This window comes from Phaseolus vulgaris, chromosome 2 (genome assembly GCF_051622355.1).
Source record: "Phaseolus vulgaris cultivar YP4 chromosome 2, ASM5162235v1, whole genome shotgun sequence".
Taxonomy (NCBI): domain Eukaryota; kingdom Viridiplantae; phylum Streptophyta; class Magnoliopsida; order Fabales; family Fabaceae; genus Phaseolus; species Phaseolus vulgaris.
Genome location: NC_143499.1, coordinates 45,960,107 through 45,983,395, shown reverse-complemented (window position 1 = coordinate 45,983,395; position 23,289 = coordinate 45,960,107). Strand labels below are relative to the sequence as shown.

Here is a 23,289-nt window from a genome sequence, read left to right as displayed (position 1 = left end):
CTTGAATTTGGGAATCAGTTCCAGTACTTTTTTATTTGGTTAATTGGGTTTATTTTAATGTTTAATGTATCATGTGTGGTTTTGTCACAATTTCAAATCCAAAACAAAAATGTATAAAACATAAGTATTACGTAACATAATAAGGTGGGAAGATTGGTTAAACAATACGAAGAAAGGCGTAACTGAAGATATTAGTTGGACATGTATCGGCTATAAAGAATAAATAGCACTGCGCTTGGAGAAACAAAGGTGTTAATTATGATAACAGCACACATAAAAAAGACATTTACAATACTATAAAACATCTAAAGGACCTTTTCTAACCCTTCGCTACATAAAGACAAACAATGTTGGTTTAGCAAGGGGTGTTTCCAACAAGCCCTGTGATAATACTCCATCGATCACCAGTAGTCCAGACTGATTCACAAACACAATATCATGTGAGAAATATCAGCAATTAAAAAGAATTGCATAGCTTTTGTTTGGTATGAGAAATTACCCTTCGAGGGTTGCTCAATCCAAGGGCCATTCATCACATTCAATATACTGCATGCTTCACTATATTGCAGATCTGGTAACAATTTTGGGGTAAGTAAGAAACACCTGCATTGGATTAATAATAGTTTATCATTTGGCACCCATAAAACTTGGGAACAAAACATAATTGCGAATGACGCGCCTGCGAAGGTCAACCTTAACTGTTTGTTGTACATGTATGATAATGTCAATTATAGAAACTTCGAATATTATAAGATACATAATTCCACATAAAATAGTATAGGATGTTCAGTGAAGTATTACGTGTTTGGTTCCCCCTTGATAAATAGCTATGTTTTGAGTTCCCAAAGTGCTTGGATAATTATAAATTTGTATTGAAGCTATTGGGAAGTCCTAAATCAGCTAAGTTCAATTCTTTAAATGCGGTTTATAGATATATAAGTTGATCAACTTCATTTAACATCAATTGATTTTAACGATGAAATCTAGTATTTTGGAAAAGACTACCTGGCTAGGATTATAACTATCAGGAAGTAGAGTGAAACTTCATCAAGTGAAGTATCATAGAGTAGAATACACCGAAATGTCAACTCTTAAGGACAATGCTATGATAGAAACTTCGGTATTATGGGATATCTAAGTCCCACAATGAATAGTATAGAATACACGGTAGAGTATAAGTGTTTTTAGTTCTCCCCCTGCGCTCAATCCAACACCCCTTGTCCATGGAAATGGGGTTCTTATCACTAATAACACCAAAACTAAGGAACAAACAAGCTTTTCCAGTTCAAAATTATAGATTGGAGACGAAACAGTTCGAGTCACTCTAGCAAGTTTGACTAGTGAGAATTTACTACTATCTTTATGCTTATTTTCTAGGTGATAATGTACATGCTACTAGCAATGCAACTTGGTAATTGCATGATAGTGGATCATGAAAATCTTGAATTTCAAGAGTTGCTAATACCGTCTTAGCGCCTAGCGAAGTGTATATAGGAAACTCATGACCTTCACAACCAGGAGATCTGAATATTAATGAAATTTGGGTTCTCCATTGTCTGAGCTTCCCTTAGGTTATTGAGTACTGTCAAGTAGAATTTTTGGGGTCCAATTTCTTTAATTTCTAACTGATTGAAGATTATTCTTTTTTTGCCTATAAATGAACAAACACATTTAGCAGTGTTTTAGCTGATATAGCAGATATACACATTACTAATATCCCTGGCATTTCCCTTTTATTCAAGATTATTTTAAAAACAGAAAAACAATCTGACACACTGTAATAACCTATAACTGACCAAAGGAACAAAAAGATGAAGTGATAATCTTTTAGTACTCACTGGGGTGTATTTGGCTTGCTTGCTGCTCGCACTAATTGCTGGAACATCTTCCTTTCATTTATTGGGTCCATCCCTGAGAAAAACACAGTCAAAGACCGTCTTTAGAGAGCTGGTGTAAATCTGGAAAGAATTTTCATCAAACAGTTACCAACCTTGGTTGATCTCATCAACAACTCTAAATGGGCAGTTTGTCAGATCTTGAAGGGAAACAAGATAAACAATAGTTGAAACTGATCGCTCCTAGAAAATCAAACCCCAAGGTTAATTAAGGGAGGAAAACATAGGATGAATGTAACAATAAATAAATTCTTTGCAATACCCCTCCAGATTGATGATGGGCACTCAAAACATTAAGTTGTCCATTTTCTCTGCGAGTGATAATATAAAACAAATACACTCTGTTAGCAGGAATAAAAATAATAAGAGACTGAGAAGTGGCATGTCCATTTAAACTGAACAATAAGAAAAATAATGAATTTTTAGCACAATTTAGGTAGGTCCAACCAAGTCAGCGTCTCATCTTAATATTGAATGAGTGGAATCCAGGAGTCACATAAAATGACCATAAGATTGAACGGTATCATGTGAGGGCACAAAACACAAAACAGGTTCAGAACATAAGTTACCTGAATTTAACTTTTATCAGTATTCCAAATTGATCAAAATCTATATCATGCTCATCTGAGAACACATGAAACATGTGTGAGGATAAAAGGGTAAGAAAAACCCAGCAAGTTAATATCAATTACCATCTAACAAACCTAGGGACACTTCTCCAGCAACTGCCATCTCTTGGAAATTATAACTGAAAGTTTCATTTATTTTTACCACAAGGTTTCTCAATGTAGGAAGCCATTTTCCCTGCAGAAAAAAACATAAAGTTGATAATTTCTCTTGATAATATTCTAAAGGCAACCAGAAACCCAAAATATTCATACATGCTTACTCTAGTGCACAGGAAAAGGGATAAATATGTCCATACAATACACACTACTACTAAACATGCTATAGTTCAACTTGAAAAAAAAAATACTCAAACACTTGTGAGCAGAAAACTGATTCCATTCAAATTGATAGTAAACCAGTACAGGAGACTATAAATAGAGCTCTATCACCCTAGAATAGTGCTTACAAAATTTCCTATAGGATCCTACAGTATCTTAACTGTCATAATTACAATTACAGTGATTAACAATATCTCCTTGTAACTCAACAATACCTTTTCATAACTAAACACCCCTCTCAAGATGAATAAATATCTATCATTACCAGCATGTAAGCGAGATCACAAAACTGTTTCATGGGAAGTCCCTCTATAGACAAATCTGTCAGCTTAAGTCCTAATGGGATGCAGGAAGCAGTGATAAGACCATTAACCAACTTTTCTTTGATAAAGTGTTGGTTTATCTTTATGTATTTTGTCCTATCATGCTGAATTGGAGAAATACTGACTGACAGTTTATTTATTATCACAATAAAGGGTCATTGGTTTAACACTTCACTTTAAGATCATTCAAAATAATTTTCAACCATAACTTGCCATAGCTTGAAATTCAGTCCCTTCACTTTACATTGCGACTACATTTTGTTTCTTTTCAATTCACCAAGTTTCCGATCCAAATACATGCAATATTAGAAGGTGGAGCTCCTATCCTATCAGTAACAGACCCTTCTAGAGTCTGCATTAGTACACATCTCCATATCTAATTTGCAATCCTTCTAGAACAACCCCCCTTCTTGAACTTGCCTTCAAATATTGAAGGATTTTATAAACAACGTGCAAGTGTCACGCATGAACTTGCTGACCACATTCACATTGTAGTAAATAAGCTTCCCTACAATCCTCTGATATTGACCCTTATTCATAGCAAAGCTATCTTTATCACTCCCAAATCTATGGTTTTGTTCTACAGGAGATATAATGACTCTGTAATCAATTTTCCTTGTTTCTTTAAAAAATTCTTGAACATATTTTCTTGTGGAAATAAATATTCTATTTTTCGAGGAGGTAAGTTATACCCCAAGGAAGAACTGAACCACATATTATCCTTTCAAGATCAATTTCTCATATTTATCATCCATTTAGACCAGGAGAATAGAAGGTTTACCTTCTAAGTATACATTATAGAGATAGTTATGGTCACCTTGACTCTAGTGATACTCCAATGAAATCATAGCCTAAGTCTTTCAAACGAAGCACGAGGTGATAGCTTGAGTCCGTACAAAACTTTCTTTAACTTGCATACTTTACCCCTTTCTTCAATAGATCCAAAGCCAAGAAGAATTCCCTGGAAGACTTCTTCCTCTAGATGCTCATGTAAAAAAAGGCATTTTTCAAATCAACCTGTTGCAACTCCCAACCAAATGTGAGAGAATAAAACTGACAGTCTCATGATAAACACCTTAAGTCTTAGTAAATCCTCTTAAAACTAAACTTGCCTTGTAGGGATCCAACATACCATCAGACCTAATTTCACAATATAAATCCACCTGCACCTCACAACCTTTTTATCTTGTGGCCTATCAAGAATCTCCTAAGTTCCAAGGCACTCATCTCTTCATTCATGGTCTGTACCTAATTCTTATTCTTCAACGCCTCTTGAACTAATGTAAGGATTCTAATTGTATCAATGCAGAAAGAAAATTGTTTTTCTTTTCTTTAAGTGTTGGGTTATATAACCAACCCAAACAATCATTTTTACAAAACATTAACTAGGCCACCCTACCCACAATGAACTAATAGCCTCCTTCAGTATTGTTCAATCTTGCTGCCACTGATGACAAGTCCTTTCTTTTCTATCTGATTCCTTTTTATCCAATATCACCCACCCTTGTGGTGTTTTGATTTGATTTTCTAGACATGATATTATTATGATGGTTATCTTTCATTAATTTTGCATCACAATTATATTTCTACATTTTTTTTAATTTATCTATAATGTATTTATAATGTTCGCAATGCTTCCTCCGTAATCCATTACGACTTTTGATATATTTCGTAACAGACTTCTGAGGTCCCCAATATTTCCATTATCTAATATTGGCAATATTGACATAAATTTGTTAGCTAAGGAGGTAGGAAGCAGTTAGAACAACATCCCCCCAATAAGACTTTAGGACAACCATTTGGAAGAGAAAGGCTCAAGTTACTTCAAGGAGACGTCCATTTTTTCTTTCAACAATCCCATCAATTATACCGCATTGGCTTCAGAAATAAAGTTATGGATCACCGAAGTGGAACACCAGGCCCATCTCACCACACGTCTTGAATTCGCTTGCAAACCATGATAATTGAAGAAGGTTACTGCTCATATTTGTAGTATTATGCAATCTACTATTCTCAACCCATCACAAATGTAGCTTTCTTCCATACGAAATTTGTGAATTAATTTGAAGTGAGGCACGGGTCTTTTACACCAGTAATATTGTTATAGACCAAAATTATAGCGATGAAAAGAGTAGTAGAAAATATTATGACACTGGAGAATATGTTATTCGCAATGAAAAAGAAACTACAAAAGTTGGAAACCTCCCAATGTCCATAGCACAGCTCCTCTAAGAGAAAAGAAACAGATGCTCCCCACTACTCATGCCAATTCTGTTTCATAACAACCTCTTGACTTACACATGCCACCTTAGCTTGAGGATTTCACTTCTTTCTTTTACATGCATACACCTTCCATACCTTAGGTGTCTCATGCCTCTCATGGGCTAATGGCTCCTTCGGCCCATAAACTAGATGGGCTCCAATAGTATCTAACGACTATATGCATGGTAGTCAAAATTGAGATCTTATGGTAGACCAGAAAGGGAAATATGAATCGTAATTTGGGAGATCATAACATGGATTGTCCTAGTTTAGTTGGGAAATTAGTCTAGCAAAATCTTTAAAGGATGGTACCTAGTGTCTATAAATTGTCAAGTTTACAATGAGTCGTGTTAGTTAAAATCCTTGCACCATTTTCGGAAAGAATCAATAATAAGGTTACATCTCCATTTTGCCTTAGTTCACTCCAATGCTTAGGGTCCTTCTCATATTACAAATCAACCTAATATTTTATCACCTTTATAGAATGATTTGTTCCTTGTTTAATGTATACAAGTCATAATCCTTATTTAAAGTAATCAAATCATATCATATTTCCTTTGTTTAATGTATTCAATCAAACAATATCTCTAACATATTATAGTTTAGAAAAATCAACTCAATAATTGCACTTTACAAACGCATTTACTATGCTATAAATGAAGTTTATTAAGGAAAATAGCTTGAATTAGTTTAGATTATATCATAGATTATTGTCTTGAGCGAAGAAAGCTGATACTTAACTGACCTTAATGTTATTTAATTCAGCCAAACACCGTGTAGATTCCTTTTTGTCTGCTTCCAGTTTTGCTGCAAGATCTTCTATCTATAAAGTAACTGTAAGTATAGATGATACATACAAATAACCCAAATAAAATAAGACAATAAAAAGACTACCTGCCGTTGACGATCTTTATATTGTTCCAATATGTTATGATTGACAAAGAGAATTGAATTGGCTTGAGAAGTGGTATCCTGGATAGCTGCCTCCAGTTCCTCAATTGTAGTAGGCATCTAGATTAGAAAACCCAATTCTTGTGAGTCCCAACTCACCTATTTATATAAACTGCCTAAACAGCATTTCACCTTATCAATTTCAGTGATGATGAGAATACAAAAAATGAACAAAATGCTGATAATTATAATTGTTAAAAGTATGATTTGGAAGGAAAAAACATATTGAAGATTGATTGTCACTTTAACAGAGTAATTGACTGCTATGTTGGCTGATAAAGGGTCTCGTGTCAATGACATTTGTAACAAGTTTTTCTAAATTACAAGTGTGGAATATCATAAATGCAGTGTTATCCAAAACCGGTTATGGCGGCGCCATGGTGGAAACCAGTGGTGGATTTATTGATCATCATCACAAAGTGGCAGTGGCGATGCGGGTTTGACATGATGGGCACTATTTGCATCATGGGATGCTAGCAGTGAATGGAGATGGAGAAAAGGACGGAGAGAAGGAGGCTGTGCGGTGGCAAAAAAAAGAGAACAGTGATATGTGCAGAGATTATCTGACTAACATAGCTAGACGGAAAAAATTGTTTTGCATGTGATACATAGATATCTGAGTTACATCATGTTGACATTATTTTTGCCAGAGATCTATTATGATTTTCAATAATATATAATAATATTATATGGAAAACGATGCTTTTGCATTCATATATGGCCTTTTAATATGCAGGAAGTGTAACCTTCAGGATGAGGTAGTGGATTGCATCACAAAATATCAAAACAAGAAATGAAATTCATACTGATTTTTTTTCTAACACAAACCTCAAGAAATTCCTTCTTTAGCTCAGGTGTAAGCTGAGCAATTGATTTAGCATACTTCAAGGAATCTGTAAGCTTCTGTCTACAATTCTCAGATTCTTTCTTACCTGAAAAACAAATATATTCTACAAATGAGCCACATATTTGCATCTTGCAGAATAAAAAACTAATACCAAAATAGTTTCTCACAGTTTTCAAAGTGCAATGATGCTTGCACAGCCAAATTGTCATGCTGCTTCAGGTTGGCGTCCATTTCTCCAATCTAAGAAAATTAAAAAAAGTATACATGAGAGAAAGAGAGAAGCAGAATCACAAAGAAAAATGCAGAACACAGAATTGACGCAAGATTCCACACAAAAAAATAGTAGCCAAAGTTGGGATGCACATGCGGGCCAATGGAAATTCAATTCGGGAAGAGCCCAAGTTCCAGATCAGTTTGAAATAATGCCAATATACAGTAAAGGATGCAAACCTCACATTTCAAACCGAAGCTGAACCTAAACCCACATGTTAAGAATTCATATATCATTATTATGCTTCTTTTAGACTGCTTATTTTCTTTGGTTTAAATTATTGTTTTCAAATTATATTTTATGAGAATGCTAGACTAGATGATATCCCTCTTTCTGATATTTATCCTAGAATCTCTCTCAGATTGCAAAATTCTATAATTTTAACCTTTTCTGACAATAGCAAGACAGGGAAATTCTATGGATTACAGTCTCTTTCAGTCATACTAAAAAGTTAAACTCTCCATTTCTATCTCTCCTTTCATTCTCAATAAATTATATCTTAGTCAAAAATAAAAATAAAATTCATTGCTTGAACTTCTAAGAGGTAAAATTGGTGGTTAAAGAATTACAGGTTTAAATGTAATCAATAAAAGCATTTCTACATAGATCGTGAGTAACAGTCTGTTACATGTATTCTGAGCCACATAAGTGGCATGACTGCTATTTGATTACCTTTGCATCAAATTCAATAAAAGCCATACGTTGCTCAATAAAAATTCTTCTGTAACTCACAGCTTCGACAAGAAGATCCTGTCAAGAATATGATGGAGACCAACAGCATAAAAATCATGTTATACTTGAGGGAGGGGAAAAGATAAAAAAGAAACAAAAATACAACACATTTATTGAAGTAAACATGCAGTAAGCCTTCAAATAACAAATTTCGAAGCAGTGAAAGAATAGAGATTAATTACCTTAATTTCCATTGCATTATGGAAACGCTGAATATTATACTTGGAAGCCTGATGAACAAGCTTTGCTATCTCAGTATCTAAATCATCCCGTTCCTCCATCACTTTTAAATACCCTTTCCTCTGATCTAGAGGTCAAAACAAGATATTCATTTAGAATATAAAAGTAAAATGTTAATCAGAAAAGCATTCAAATTTTTTAATACAGCATATTCTACTCACCAATACGGCTAATGAGTGTTTGACGATTTCTGTGTTCATTCTGTACTGTAATACTAATGCCTTCCTGAAAAATCAAGAATGAATAATATTTCAAGTAACAAATTTAACCCAGATTAGGTTAAATTCAAAACTTTAAATCAACCACCTACAAGTCCCTACAACAAAAGCCCCAGAACAGAGAATCAGTACTTTTAAGACAATATAAATTTCCAGCAGCATACCCACTGCTTGCGAAGATTGGCAGCTTGATTCACTAAGCTTCTTTCTTCATCTTGAAACTTTTTAACACATTCCTCCAAATTAGCAACGACTTCTTCAAGCTCCTTTTGCTGAGAACGCAGCTTCTCAATTTCCCCAACATTCAAATCTAAAATTACAATAAAAGGGGAATCGGTGGCAATAAAAACCATCAGTAAAAACTAGACTTCATCTGTATGCTGATTCTATGCATTATAAAAGTGGCATACTATTCACTAAAAGTTGTGGGCGTTCCACTTGTTGAACGACTGTAGAGACATGATTTCCATATCTAGACTTGGACCAACGGTAGTGATTTTCAGGTGTCCACAAATCTGAAATTCCCAATTTTGGGACCTCATCAGCATTCTGATCAGTTTCGTTGGATCCAATATACTGATACAATTGCAATTAGAAAAAAAAAAAAGCAGACATAAATAGCATAACCAGATTATATAAACAAACATCCACAAAAATGTTAGCTTACAGAAGAGACAATAGAGGCATACTGAATAATCTAGATTAAACTGGCTAATCAAAACCTCCTTCACAGCAATAGGAGCATCAAAAATTTGATCCAGCCGGGAGTATATGCCAAGAGCACGCTTCTGTTTGGATAATAAAATACTGAAATATTTAGATTGATCAAAGGCAAATTTAAGAAAAAAATATCCCACACCAGACTCACATCTTCAGAATTTTCAAAAGGCTCTCTTTGGTGGCCATCATCACCACCAGTATAATTTAAAACTGGCACATCAAAGAACTGCAGGTGTTTCACCAAAAGATCTCGATCACCAGAATCTTGTGTTATGAAGGACTGTATTTGAGAAAAAAAAAAAAACCAACAGCAGAGATAATAAAGACCAGTATAACTAATTTAAAACCCGACCAAAAGAAAGCAGGGTAAAAATGAGCAGCACTAAAGCAAAATTTATCGACATTAACGGTGAAAAAAGAAAGTGAAAAAAAAGGATACACATAAAGAAAAAAGATATCATTGCACAATATTGTGCACACAGTCAACACCAGAGAAGAAAGTTAAAAAATAGATTATACAGCTTAAAACAAATATTGGATAAAATATTTAAAAAAGAATTAAATACAGAATTTTATTGACATTCAAGCTGAACAAAATTCAGCAAGTGAGTTTTGCTGGTAGAAAATAGAGACCTTTATTTCAATAAAATATCAAGGATTACCTTCCAAGTGTAGTGAGCCACTTGACCCTCTAGATATGCAGCATGAACCTTATTTGATACATTCACCTGAAATTTCACTCAACAATTTAACAGACTAAGCAAGCAGCCCAAAAATTCATAACAGCATGATTTCTGAAAACATGTACCTCTACTAAAACTGGGCCGTAAACCTCCTTATTGAATTCCTGCCGATGTTCTTGGACCCATTTATAAGCTTCAATAATTTTTTCAGCCCCTGACCTTTGTAATACATGCAAACACTTCGTACTTTTATTATTCATTTCCATCAACCTGCAAATTAGGCAATATAGGTTCAAATATATGAACTTACATCAGTATCCAATGCAAACGTGCACTTTAGTTTTAATATAACTTCTACCTCTCTTTATTCTGCATCATAAATGACTTCTTACGCTTTATTTCATTCTCTGCTTGCGACTTATTCTGCCTCACTTGATTAGCAGAATAATCCAATTCCCCAATTTCAGCTCTTAGTCTTTGCTGGTGGGGAAAAATTCACTTTACCATAAGTGTGCAAGTACCAAACAAAAACACGTCTTTTGTAGAGTACAACATTAGATAAAGTTGCTAAAAAATATTCAGTGAAATGCAACAGAAAATGTCTACAAACTCCAAATGAAAGACATCTTAATTGAAGCCAGAGATGGTGGTGCACCTAAAGTTGATTTGTATGTTTCTCCAATTGTTAATGATAATGAAAGGTGGAAATGTCATTTGATGTTTACTTTTTATTTTGTAATTTTTTATATTTTAAAAATCATGGATACTAAAAGTTCACATGCAGTTTTAAAAAGGTGCCCGTGCAAGGATGGGATGAGTTTCTATTCAGCAAGTGTGCTTGTGCTAACCTCTTGGCATCCCTACCTACAAACCTTTTCTTACTAAATCAAACAAGTGATTAAAAGTAATCAACTTCATTACTATCTCGTTAATCATCACATTTACATCTCAGAAGAAGATTGCAACACTGGATTTGTTAATCCTGCATATCTATTTTGGGAGTGTTACTCTATTTAGGCTTCAATTTCCATAAGAGCATATCTCTCACAAATCATTGGTAATGATTTGGGAGGAGCTTTGCAAACATTTCATGCACATATGCATGCTTGCACCAAATAATTGTGCATTGTACAGCACACTATAACTCTTGTAGGTAAAATCATGGTTGAATTCTTGGCTCATCGTGTAAAAGCACTAGTCATGTCAATCACCACCATGATTATAATTTTGTTGTAACCCTAAATAGCAAAAAATTGTTCCTCTTAAAATTCCGAAACTTGCTCAAACCTCTAATTCCAAGGAATCGTTGGGGACAAGTTAATTTTTTCCTTTTCATTTAGGACAAGGTTAAAGTTTATGGAATGGTACATAGGTGTCTAATAGTTATTATATTACAAATAGAGGGCTCCACAAATAGTTAGGTTAAGGAGCCATGAAAACAGTGTAATTCAAATAGGAGAGAGTGTGCTCTCATATATCACCCCATTAACTTGGAATTCTTGGATGCCAAAAATTTTGTTCTAAAATAATAGTTCTAAGATGAATCTTTCCCATTTTAATTGTTCTTATTTTCATCCTATACATGTTGAGTCTGTCACAAGCTCTATATGATTGATGTTCTATGGATGTCCACACAAGAAATGTCAAGATACAAAATTATTATATACAAGAAATATTAGTGTCTTAACTATTGAGGAAAAGAAACTAGAAAATTGTTTAAGGTGATTTTTACATGTACAAAGAAGGTCATTAAAAGCAACATTGGGCAAAGCATATTACATGGTTGGTAGCCCGATAAAAAAGAGAGGAGGCTTACATGGACTTTGGAGGAAATTGTCAGGAGGAATCTTATAGAGAACAATATCTATGAAGGATTGGGTCTTTAACAAAGTCCATTAACTCTGTGTAATCCATCTAGTCAATCTTACCTAGAAGAAAAAGAATTTGGTTTTTTATGGCCTTCATATAATTTTGTATTAATTGATATAGGAGTATTATGTTGTGAAAGGAGAAAACATATGAACTCATATTTTCTAGTGTTTACGTCCAACATCACTTTCACTATTGCCTCAACTCTACAAGATGTTAGTGTGATTTGGTTAGGTGTAACCATCAATGTTATCAATGCTACCAAGTAGAACCACCCACACATGCCTATAGTGAACTACAATAACATTGCTATTTTACACCACAGTAATTGTTGAGATCTCACATCAACTATAGACATAACATAACCAAATTATTGTATATAAGTGGATACAAACCTCAACTTACAAATCAGTTTATAGATTTGAGTTAGGCTTAAAGTCCACTTTCTAAGTTAGCATTAGAGCTTATAGGGAGGTTTGTTGGGCCTATTGTACTACCCGTTATCGAACGGGTATCGGACCACCTACAAATATATAGTCTCACGCTTAAGATGTCTAGTCCTCAATGTAAAGTGGTGTGTTGGAGATTCCGCATCAACTAGAAATATAACCAAATTATAGTATAGAAGCGGGTGCAAAACTCACCATACAAGCTGATTTTATATGATTAAGTTAGGCTTAAAGTGCATTTTCTAAGACTAGTTACACCTAGTCATGCATTGTCGCAACACAATGAGCCAAGGTGGATGTTAACATTATTGAGATACAAAAACAAAATATTAAATTTTAGTCACTTAGGTCCTCGTCTTAGAACACTTAACAACAAAAGCCCCTTTTAGGATAGTATTTCTAGTGATGATGAAATTTTAAAACTATTACACAATAATGTGAATGATATAATTAAAGACATATGAATACTTACAAGCTCATCCTTGGGAGGTACATAAGAGGGTAGGTTCTCAAGTTCATGTTCAGCAGTAGCAAGTTCCTCCCTTGCTTTTACAAGTTTTTGTTGTCGTGTCTCTTCTTGTCTCCTCAACTCTTCCATTTCTTTGTATTTTCCTTGTAATTCCACATCCTACAAAGTGATAACAATAAATTAAAATCACACACAACTACAACTTATCCAATAGGGCACAAGGTAAATCCACAAGCACAGTACCAAAACAATAGTCAAGTTTTTCATCGTCATAGTGCCTTAAACCACCGCAGGCAAGAAAATCCATGAATGAACAGAAAGACGTGAGCTTTACATATTGTTAAATTATAAAAAAAGGTACAACACATAAAGGTTACCAATTTGTTCTCCTCCTCCATAAGCTCGTTTCTCTTCTTTGAATTCTCATTTATATTGCGATTAACCTTTTTGCATTTTGCATCTATTGCAGCCTTCTCTTCTTTATGTTTCCTGGTATAAATGAAAAATTATAATTTATTATATTAGATCTTAACAACAAAGAGTAGGTAAGTTTGCCACACAATGACATGTTCATCAATAGAAACTCATTACAAGAATGCAATGGTTGGTAAGGCTACTAACACCACCTAATCAAAAAAGACTAGGCCACTGTATTTGTCGTTTAGTGGTAGATCTCATAGGACATCCCCATCCATAGCTTAATATCACAGGTACAGTGATCATAAGACGAATAAATCTAATCACACAATAAGCCAGCCTTAAAATACTTTCATAATTAGGAATGATCTATTCCTCATAAAACTCTTCATTTTGAAGCAAACAAAACAACAAAAAATTTCACAATGCAACTCATATAACTAAGGCCAATACAAAGTTGTTGATAGCATATCACAGGGGAATTGTAGATCCCCAAAACCCATAGCATCACAATTATAGAATTGGTTAAATCTATACATGGATTGAAATACTGATAGCCAACTTATTGATGATGATCTTCAGTGACATGCTCCCAAACAGGAATGAAAGAACAAAGAGACAAAAATACAAAGAAAGAAAGAGTACAAATCATTAGGATTTTGAGAGCCTAATCTCTCCCTATCAATTGTATTATTGGGCTTCATCTGACTATAGGTCCATCTAATGGCAAGTCTGTGATGGATAATGATATAGTGGAGGTCATGCTTGATCCTTCCCCAACACTATCTCCTATAAAAAATTAGGTATCCTCAAACTTTGTTTCAGCTTAACATCAAGAATTCATATCTACATGGTGATCTTAATGAGGAAATCTAAATGCAGCAACCTCTTGGATTTGTTGCGCAGCGAAAGTCATTGATATGGTATGCTGTCTACTCAAGTCCCTCTATGCCCTCAAGCAATCACTTTGTGCGTGGTTTGAAGGTTTTCGGATTGTCATTGGCAGTTTAGAATGAAATGCAGTGATGCTAATCATTTTCTATTTTACCTTGATCCTCCCCTAGGATTTACCTATCTTGTTGTATATGTGAAAACATTGATATCACACGATATGAAAAGGAGGATGTTGTTCCAAACAAAAGATCTTGGTCACTTGAGATAATTCATTGGTATAGAAATTGCACATTCCAATGATAGTTTGGTCATATCTCAAAAAAATATGCTCAGACATTCTACAAGAAACAAGGATGTTAAATCCTAAGCCTATAAACACACCAAAAAATCCAAGTGTGAAACTTGAACCTGACCAAGGGGAATTGTATTTCAATCCTAAGAGATACAAAAGCTTAGTTAGCAAAATCACTCCAATGTGACTTGTCCCAACATCGCCTTTGTAGCATAGCAAGTCAATTTTTAATATCTCCTTGTCAAGAACAGGATGCAATTGTAAAAATCCTAAAGTATATTAATAATGTTTTTGGCAAAGGCTTCATTTATGAAGATAAGCGTTGGGTATATTGAAGCGTTGGGTATTTTGCAGGGTTAACGAACAACAGACTCTTTGATTCAAGGCAATGTGTTTTTATGAGAGATATTGAAATATCTTAGAAAAGTCAAAACAAAATGTTGTGGCAAGATCAAATGTTGAAGCAAAATATGGCCAAAACAACTCTTGAAAGAGCTTAAATTTGAAGAAAGTTCCAAAATGCACCTTAGGTGACAATTAGACAACATTAAACATGAGAGGATCAAACAAAATTGAGGTAGATAGTCATTTCAAAAGAGAAAAATGGGAGTCTAAAGACATCACCGCTAGATTTGTAAACTCTAGGGAATAGTTGGTGACAAATTCACCAAGTCTCTAAGCGGACCAAAGATCGATAGCATTTATATACCAAGCTAGGCACATACAATTTATATGCTCAAACTCGAGAGGGAGTGTTATAATTATAGAAATAAGGGGCATATCCTATATGATAAAAGATATCTAGATTTTATTTGTACTATTGGGAACACTTTTATTTACTCCCCAATCATAACTTTATTATTAGAAGATATCAAATCTCTTGTATTTATTGTATTGGTTTTGTTTTCTCAATATAAATAAAGGATATTTGTTGTCTAAGGAACACATGATTTCAGCTCAATGTCTCTCTTTCCTATAGTTTAACAAGTGTGAGAAGGTAATAGGTGCAAATAGAGGAGGTTCATCAGTTGCAACAGCAAGACCTTCAAGCTCTAGGTACCATGTTAATAGTTCAAAGAGAATTTAGAAAGATAAACTGAATAGTTATGAGAAACTGAAAAATTGATTTCATTCCCAACAGTTACAATATCATGTATTTATACAATGAAATAGTTCTAGCAGACAACTCATTATAGTTGAGGATAACAGTCAAAGTAACTGACTTGCTAGAGTTAACTAATACCCCCGAGATTCAGTCATGAGCTGATCTCGGTACATTATTCACACGCCTCTAAAGAATTTTAGGGTTCAGAGAGTTTGAGAGAAACACTAAACTAATAAACTGAAAAACCATCTCATTCTCTGATTCTCTAATACATATAGAATAATATACACAGTGTACAGGAATAAATGTAGTTACCAACTTCTTCCAACAGATAGCACATCTAGAAGAAACCAACTCCACAGAGTTGACAAACCGTTGCCAGTAACTGATTCTGTAACTAACTCTTCTGAGCTGGCAAATATCTAATGCTTTAATTCAATTACATATAAATTCAACATGAAGTACAAACAAATTCAGAGTTTATCCTTAAGTATGAGTGCTTTACCATTATCAAATAAAAGCATTTTTGGATTCTAGCTGATGTGGCTACACACATTTATCTTAAAAATTTATTTTTGTGACTCCCGCATTTTTTTTGTCCTTTAAAGCCCAACATTTCAGCTCATAAGTACAAGGCACAGTTACAGGTAAGGGCTTCCACCTAAAACACGGCTTTGACTTTCAAGAGACATTCTCACCAATTGTCAAGCTTATCACACTTCATGCTGTGCTTACCTTAATGGGGCTTACTTGAGGATGATATCTACACACTATGGCCCCTAGGTTTGAGTTAGAAGGTAAGACACTTCTGAGTAAGCTCCATGAGACTTGTCGAGGAAGTCTCACTTTGATTTAGAAGATATGACACTTGTATGTAAGCTCCACTAGGCTGCTTATGGCCTAAAACAGGCCCCAACGTTGTGAGCTACTAGTAAATAATTTTTAACATACGCTAAATTGGTTATATAATTTTTTTAACACGGATATGAAGGTGTTCAGGTGCACAAGTGACACCAAAAAAATAATAATTCATTAAGATAAGAACTTGTTTGACAGAGTTTGGATATGCCTAGGGTAGAGAGATATTGACTCTCCATTACAAGAAAGAAAGGAAAAGCAACACAATTTGAGAAATAATTGAAGCAAAACAATATATGGAATTATATACTCATTGCATTCAAGTCTTGCATAGTGGAACCAAGGTATGAACTTGTAATTACCTTATTCTTAGTCCTAGTGTTTCTAAAAATGTAAGAAATTTTTTTCCTAGATTGGAATTTGCTTAAATATAAGATTAGAAACTTGGGAGAACTACACCACAAAAGCTAGTCACTATAATTAGAGAGACCAAGGACTAAAGAACCCCCACATTAAGGAACTAAGGTTTGAGCTTCAAAAAAAGAACAAGACACTTTCTTTCCTTGACTAGAGTTTCTGTAAATTTAAAATAGCTAACTCTTTTGCATCTGTGTATCAAGAGAGACCACCATAATAACTGTTTAATCAAAAGTACAGACCCCCAATATCAAGCCATGCAAAAATATAAGCAACCTTCACATCCAGCAACTCAAAATACAAAGAATAAGATCAGAAATTTAAACAGGGAAGTATAGAAGTACGAAAGACCACCATACATAACAGGTTCTTTAAGATCATTTAATAACTTTGCAGCTTCCTCAAATGCCTTTGCTGCATCATTCTCACGCTCCTTAGCTTCCCGGTATTCTGCCTGCTTCATATCATATCTCAGCCATGGCAACTTCTTTTTCATTGCTTCAGCCTACATAAAAAGATATAGCCATGATTTTTCAAAATATCCTTAATACAGTCACGAGTATCAGAAAACCACCTAAACAAGAAAGAAAGGATGAGCTTAGCATATCAGAAATAAAAGAGAAAATATCATAAACAAATGATACAGTGTTTGGAACATATGCGACAAACCTTGGCAAGAAGTTCCTCTCTTTGACGAACACGCTCAACATCCGTCTCTAATTCAGCATTTCGTTCCTTCAACTGTTTTAAGGTTCCTTCATTTTTCTCCAGAGACTAAAATTGAGTTAGTGAAGTGACCCTCAAGTGTACAAGGAAAAAATTTGTTGGAGATCATCAAAACCATTGTTATGAAAGGGTGACCCTACCAACTCAATATGTTTCAATGAACGGCTTTTATCAATTAGTGTTCGATGTTGCTCTGGAAGCTGTGGATCGCCAACAGCCTTTTCAGTCTCTTCCAGAAGTTGAACAGGAGTTAACTTTGCAAACTCACAGACCCTGTCTTGTGGTAGAAACTACAAAAGCCAAGGGTTCCAAGCTATCAGTTAGGCAGGAGAAAAAGAAAAACAGAGTATTAGCACAAGTCAGAACCTAAATTTGAACTAAGGGAGTGTACACTATTACAAGAAAACGTAGACAATTACACAGATCACTGGGATAAAAGGGATGAAGAAACATTTAACGTTATTAAGAAAATGAAAATAATTAAGAAGAGAATTTGGAGAGAAAGGCCACAAAGAGGCAAATTTTCATTTTCAATAAATATTCTCAATTTAATTTTTCAAATAAAAGAAATAAAAACAAATGTAATGTCTTAATCTTTCTGATTATTGTTATAAACATCATGAAATTTTCCTGATTTAAAAATGAAATTTTTCCCTCCCGTTCTCAACCCCTCCAAAACCCAATTGCAACAAACCCAGAGGGAATGGAACTTATTAAGTCCTTTTTAATTGTTTTCACCTTAAGAACTTATGAATTTGTACATGATTTAGTCATCTATGTAGTTTAAGTTTATTTAACACCAATGTACTATCACTATCACATTTTATTATTGTGATTTGTTACATTTCTTTATTATGATGTCAAAATACTGAATTATTGTTGTATTACGAGTATTATGTTATGCTTATATGTCATTAATAGATTTTTTTAATATTATATTTTATATTATTATTAGGTAAACTTTTGAGTTAAATCAACGAATTGATTTATGAATGTTTTACGAGTTTATGTAAACTCTCAAGTTTGACAACCTTGAAAATGATACCCTTTTCTTCTCTTTAATACTAAATAACAAGAAATTACAATTGCATAAATCTTAAAATCAAGTACCAAATAACAATTGTATAAATGTAAGTAAACTTTACAAGAGTAAACAATTATTGCAGCGACGAGACATATATGTACTCATCCTCATCCCTGATTTAAAAAGTCGGGTATTACCCATACCAATACCCATTTCAGGTCAATTTGGGTATTCCCCATCAAAATTAGAACAGGTTCAAAAGCCATCCATGTGTTACCATATAAGGAGAAGGAAAAAATAGTTTAAGATAATAAGAATATTGATGGGTTAGATAATTAGTTAGAGGGGTAAGATAGAAATAGGGGAACAGGGATAGGGAATTTTCAGATTTATTGTTATTGAAAATTCATTATTGGCTTTGTGAAAGGAGATATCCTTTGTGCAGGGGAGAACCTTGGAGGAGAGAGTGCCCACACACCTATTAATCCAGAACTAGGCCACACAAAACTATCAGCAAAATGGAGTAGTTGAGCGAAAACATAGACACATTGTTGAACTAGGCCTTACCTTCTTAGCCCAAGCCTTTCCTTCAACTCAATTTTCGGGATCAAGCCCTTAACTTAGAGGGAGGTAGAGAAAATTATATATTCAGTGTTGCAGAAAAGAAATTGCTCCAAGGGCAGGATTGTGGCCACCCTTGCCATGCCGAGATCACAATTGCCTTGATCACTTCAGCAAACTCAGACACAACAACATTTGCATAGCAACACATCACTGTTCCACTCCACTAAACCGCTATTGCATTCACCCCAACCACTATTGACTACTATGACAAGACATGGGAGCAAATACAAGATCAGAACCAAAGCTCTGATACCATGTAATTTAGAAGAAAGAGATATCTATTATGCTTGATTGGTCAGAAATATGTGTCTTATAGGCAAAGATGGCTAGAATAAATACTAATGACCCTGATTACAAAATATAAATAAGGGAAAGACAAAAGAGAATCAAATTGGATTAAAATAAACTAATCTTTATCTTATCTTAACTACATAAATCTTCTAGATCAAAAGAAAATAAAATCATATTAGATTTGAATACTCTTGTTTTAATCTTAACTACTTAAATCTCCTAGAATCCTTACTTGAAATTAAAATTTAAAACAAGTACATATATAGAGCAGTCAATACAGATCGTATGCTTACCTGGGTCAAATTATTGACTTGTATGTTAAACCTTTGAATGGTTTCAGCCACATCCTTTTTAGACACCACATTTCCTGAAATGAACACATTGACAAATCGCATAATTATTAAGGGAAACACTTTGAAAATTCTCTTAAATGCTAAAAATTACTGCATTTCATTTGCCACTCATTGAGCAATTTATTTTTCCCTTGCAGGATGGATAGAAACTCTCAATACATAAAATTCAGATATAGAGGAACACTACAAAGTTTAAGTTCTTAGAACGAAGATTCATGAGGAATATGTATAAAATTTAAGAGAAAGAAGTTCTCAAAACATAAATTGAGATATAGAGGAAACCTTCAAGGTTTAACTCTTAAGAAGGCAAATTTGTGAGGAATATATAAAAAACTTTAAGAGCAAGACACTCCAAAAAGATGCAGATGTTCCAATAGAGCTGTATTAACATATTGCTCAGTGCCCCAGAACTTTGAAATCATTACCTTCATACATCATAACAAATAAACAAAAACTACTGTTGGATAGAAGGAATACCCAAGACCCTATGCTCATAAATAACACAGAAGATATTGATCCAAAGAGAGGTGACTGCTTTGAAGAGCAGAAATGAATTTCATACTTTTCAAGAACCAAAACTAACACTTGTCCGAATATGAATCAAACCAACCCCATATCTTGTAATATAAATCTATCAAGAGGTCATGTTCGTAACCATTCAAAAGAAAAGAAAGTTGTATTCATTCAGTTTTAAAAGGAAGCTAAGTAACTTCAGGTAAAAATATAAATGAAATTAACACAATACTGAGCAGCCATCAGAGCTTTTATATTAAAACCAGAAACCGAATACTTTTGTCAATTTGAACTATCCTCTAATGCAGTATCAACTAAGAGACATAATAATAACAGTCAAAATAATAATAGCATTCAGTACAATTAGACGTCTAGAGTATTTAAACCAACCATTGAACAACCATTCAGACTTGTTATTAGTACTAATTTTCCGCATAATGGTAATGTGTTCCTCTTTGTGGTCCCCTCTCAAGGTGATCTTAATGTAGCCAGATTCTTCTCCACGCTTCACATATGCCCCAATACTTGTAGCACGCCCAAGCAACTGCAATAAACAAAGTCATACACATTGCAATTGAAAAATAACAATCCTAAGAAACCTGGTCAAGAGCAGAAAAAACCCAAACCAACCTGGGGCTCTCCACAGAGGCCAAGAGCGATAGCACATACAAGCGAACTCTTACCAGAACCATTGGGTCCAATTACAAGATTCAGTCGAGGCCCAGGTTTGCATTTTAAGTAGTCAAACGTCATGAAATTACAAAGCTCAATCTCAAGAATATTTCCCGGCATATAATCATCGTCCCCCCTGAAACAATGTTTGAATCATCAGCTCCATAATCACAACCCTTTCATCTATTTCAAAAGGGTGAGGGAGGGAATACTCATTATTTGAAAAGTTGAGAGTGAAAATTTGATTTTAGTTTCCTCATCGCCATAGAGTATATGATGAAGTACGGAAAAGTAAGGTCTGTTCTTTTCCCGTCTTTGAAAACTATTTTCTGTTTTTACGAAGAAACAACTAATTGTTTGATAAGAGTAATTTTAAAAAACTATTTTCAAAACTGAATTTCTTTCTTATATTTTAAAGAGAACCAAAATTACCCCCGAGCGAGAGCAGAAATTTACAGTCCTAAACTAAGAAACACATATAACATTAACAAACCCTAAGGAATTGGTAAAACGAGATAGAATTCGCATCTAAAAGTCACAAGTTTGCATCCTCACTCGCTCTAAGGAAAGGTAAATGCAAGTTCTTTAATAAGTGCTTCTTGACCCTTCGGTATTCACTGTTGACAAAAGCCAACGAGAGATGATTTGACAGAAATAATCAGCAGTGTTTTTTTTTTTTAATTCTGAAACAAGGGTAATATTTATCTTAAATGAGAAAATCACAGTGGCGATTCAGTTCGTGCTGTATATCTTTATAATCCAAACAACAACAAAGCATAAATTACGAGAGAAGAACAAAACCGACAACAACTGAAATTACGAGGAAGCAAATCAATAACAAGAAGGCGAGCAACAGCGTTTACAAACCTAGTTATTTTGGGGCGCTTAGGGGGGCGAGATTCCGACATTCTTTGTGCTCCTGCGAAGTGAAAGTCTCCGAAATGAAATCCCAACGAGAGCTATTGATTAGGGCTGCGACTTCAAAGAGAATATCTCAGAAAATGAAAGAACATTTGGCGCCAATTAATGACTACTTGCTTTTCATAGACATATGTAAGACAGTGATAAAAAAAATAATAATAACCAATGAAAAAGGTCAATCCGTGAGTCTAAATTTTAAAAACATAAATGAAATAGGAAAAGAACAATAATAGTGAAAGAGTGGTGGTGATTTAAAAATTATAAACAAAAAGATAAAAAGGTAGTGGGATGAATAAAATAAAACATAAAAAATATGTAAATCAAAACATATATTTTTATTATATATACTAACAAAAACACATGGTCTTCCACTTAAGTGTATTATTTATATTACATTATATTTTATTATTTTTTGTAAGTAATTAACTAAAAAATATATATATATAAACTTATATATGAATGTAAAAACTAAATAATATTCACACATCCCTTTCAGTTAAGAAGGGTTGAAATGTAATCACCAAGATACCAATTATGAATAAAATATAAAAGAAATTAACTGAATAATTTTATCACACTGTAACTATTTTCAAATATTTGATACTGTTGACTTAAAAGAAACGGTAACTAGTATGAGTAGAAAGAGGTATTTAGCACAATACCAACTATCAACAAAATATAAAAGAAAGAAATAAAATAATTTAATTATATTGTAAATATTCTCAAATGTGACTTAAAAGAATAACTAGAAAAAGGATAGAAATGGGTGATTACCACCATACCAACTATCAACAAAATATTTTTATTATAGATAAATGTTTCAAATATTCGATATTATTGATTAAAAGAAATAATAAGAAATGTGTTTCAAAATATGAAATTCTCACGAAGAATATTTTTTAATGTTTTCCTCTTTGTCACCTTCCCTTGGATCCTTACTCGCTCCACCCAATTATAGGGAAAAAGCCAAAAATACTCTTAAAAGATGGGATATAAATAAAATACTCTTAAAAGATGGGATATAAATAAAATTACATTCTGGACCTCCTATTCCATAACACAATAATATATTTTGAATAAATTTTTCTGAAATGTATTATTTTCAATTCTGAATTTTTTTTTATCCGGAATGGAATTTTGATGTTTCATTTAAAGATTTTGAGTTATTAAAGAACAAATTGACCCTAACATGAAAAGCTTTGAAGGTGTAAATAATAATTTAGATTTATAATAACCCACAATTTATATTTACAAAATCTTTCCATTTCAAATCAATTAACGTCATTTCCAAACACCCACTCCACTT

The 23,289-nt window shown here is 33.7% G+C and overlaps 1 protein-coding gene across 5 annotated transcripts; it reads right to left on the bottom strand.

Annotated features, from left to right (window-relative positions):
• Positions 1–157: 157 nt before the first annotated feature.
• SMC5 (structural maintenance of chromosomes 5) lies at positions 158–22,160 on the bottom strand. Of its 5 annotated transcripts, none has more exons than XR_016518852.1 (30): positions 21,930–22,147; positions 21,021–21,198; positions 20,781–20,934; positions 19,818–19,891; positions 17,726–17,875; positions 17,529–17,633; positions 17,219–17,364; positions 13,254–13,365; positions 12,880–13,035; positions 10,448–10,569; positions 10,215–10,359; positions 10,069–10,134; positions 9,555–9,686; positions 9,376–9,474; positions 9,097–9,201; positions 8,851–8,996; positions 8,630–8,693; positions 8,411–8,535; positions 8,169–8,246; positions 7,393–7,465; positions 7,207–7,310; positions 6,322–6,438; positions 6,173–6,250; positions 2,600–2,699; positions 2,465–2,519; positions 2,158–2,206; positions 1,991–2,078; positions 1,839–1,911; positions 500–603; positions 158–417 (listed from the first exon to the last, which is right to left on the bottom strand). XR_016518852.1 is itself a non-coding variant. In XM_068614687.2 (30 exons), the coding sequence occupies exons 1-30, from the start codon at positions 21,968–21,970 to the stop codon at positions 356–358; spliced, it is 3,162 nt and encodes a 1,053-aa protein (XP_068470788.1). In that variant the 5' UTR covers positions 21,971–22,160; the 3' UTR covers positions 158–355. The 5 variants fall into 5 exon arrangements, 2 of the variants coding, with proteins under 2 accessions (XP_068470788.1, XP_068470789.1); XR_016518851.1 differs by having other exon boundaries at positions 6,322–6,494; positions 9,097–9,262; positions 21,930–22,104; XM_068614687.2 differs by having other exon boundaries at positions 9,097–9,262; positions 21,930–22,160.
• Between the last annotated feature and the right edge of the window lie 1,129 nt (positions 22,161–23,289).

Excerpts from the sequence above, each read along its gene's own strand:
- SMC5 (XM_068614687.2), bottom strand. The coding sequence starts at position 21,970 with ATGTCGGAATCTCGCCCCCCTAAGCGCCCCAAAATAACTAG. Across the intron at positions 8,997-9,096 it reads CCCACAACTTTTAGTGAATA|ATTTGAATGTTGGGGAAATT; the intron begins GTATGCCACTTT and ends TTGTAATTTTAG. Across the intron at positions 6,439-7,206 it reads TAAAGAAGGAATTTCTTGAG|ATGCCTACTACAATTGAGGA; the intron begins GTTTGTGTTAGA and ends TTTCTAATCTAG.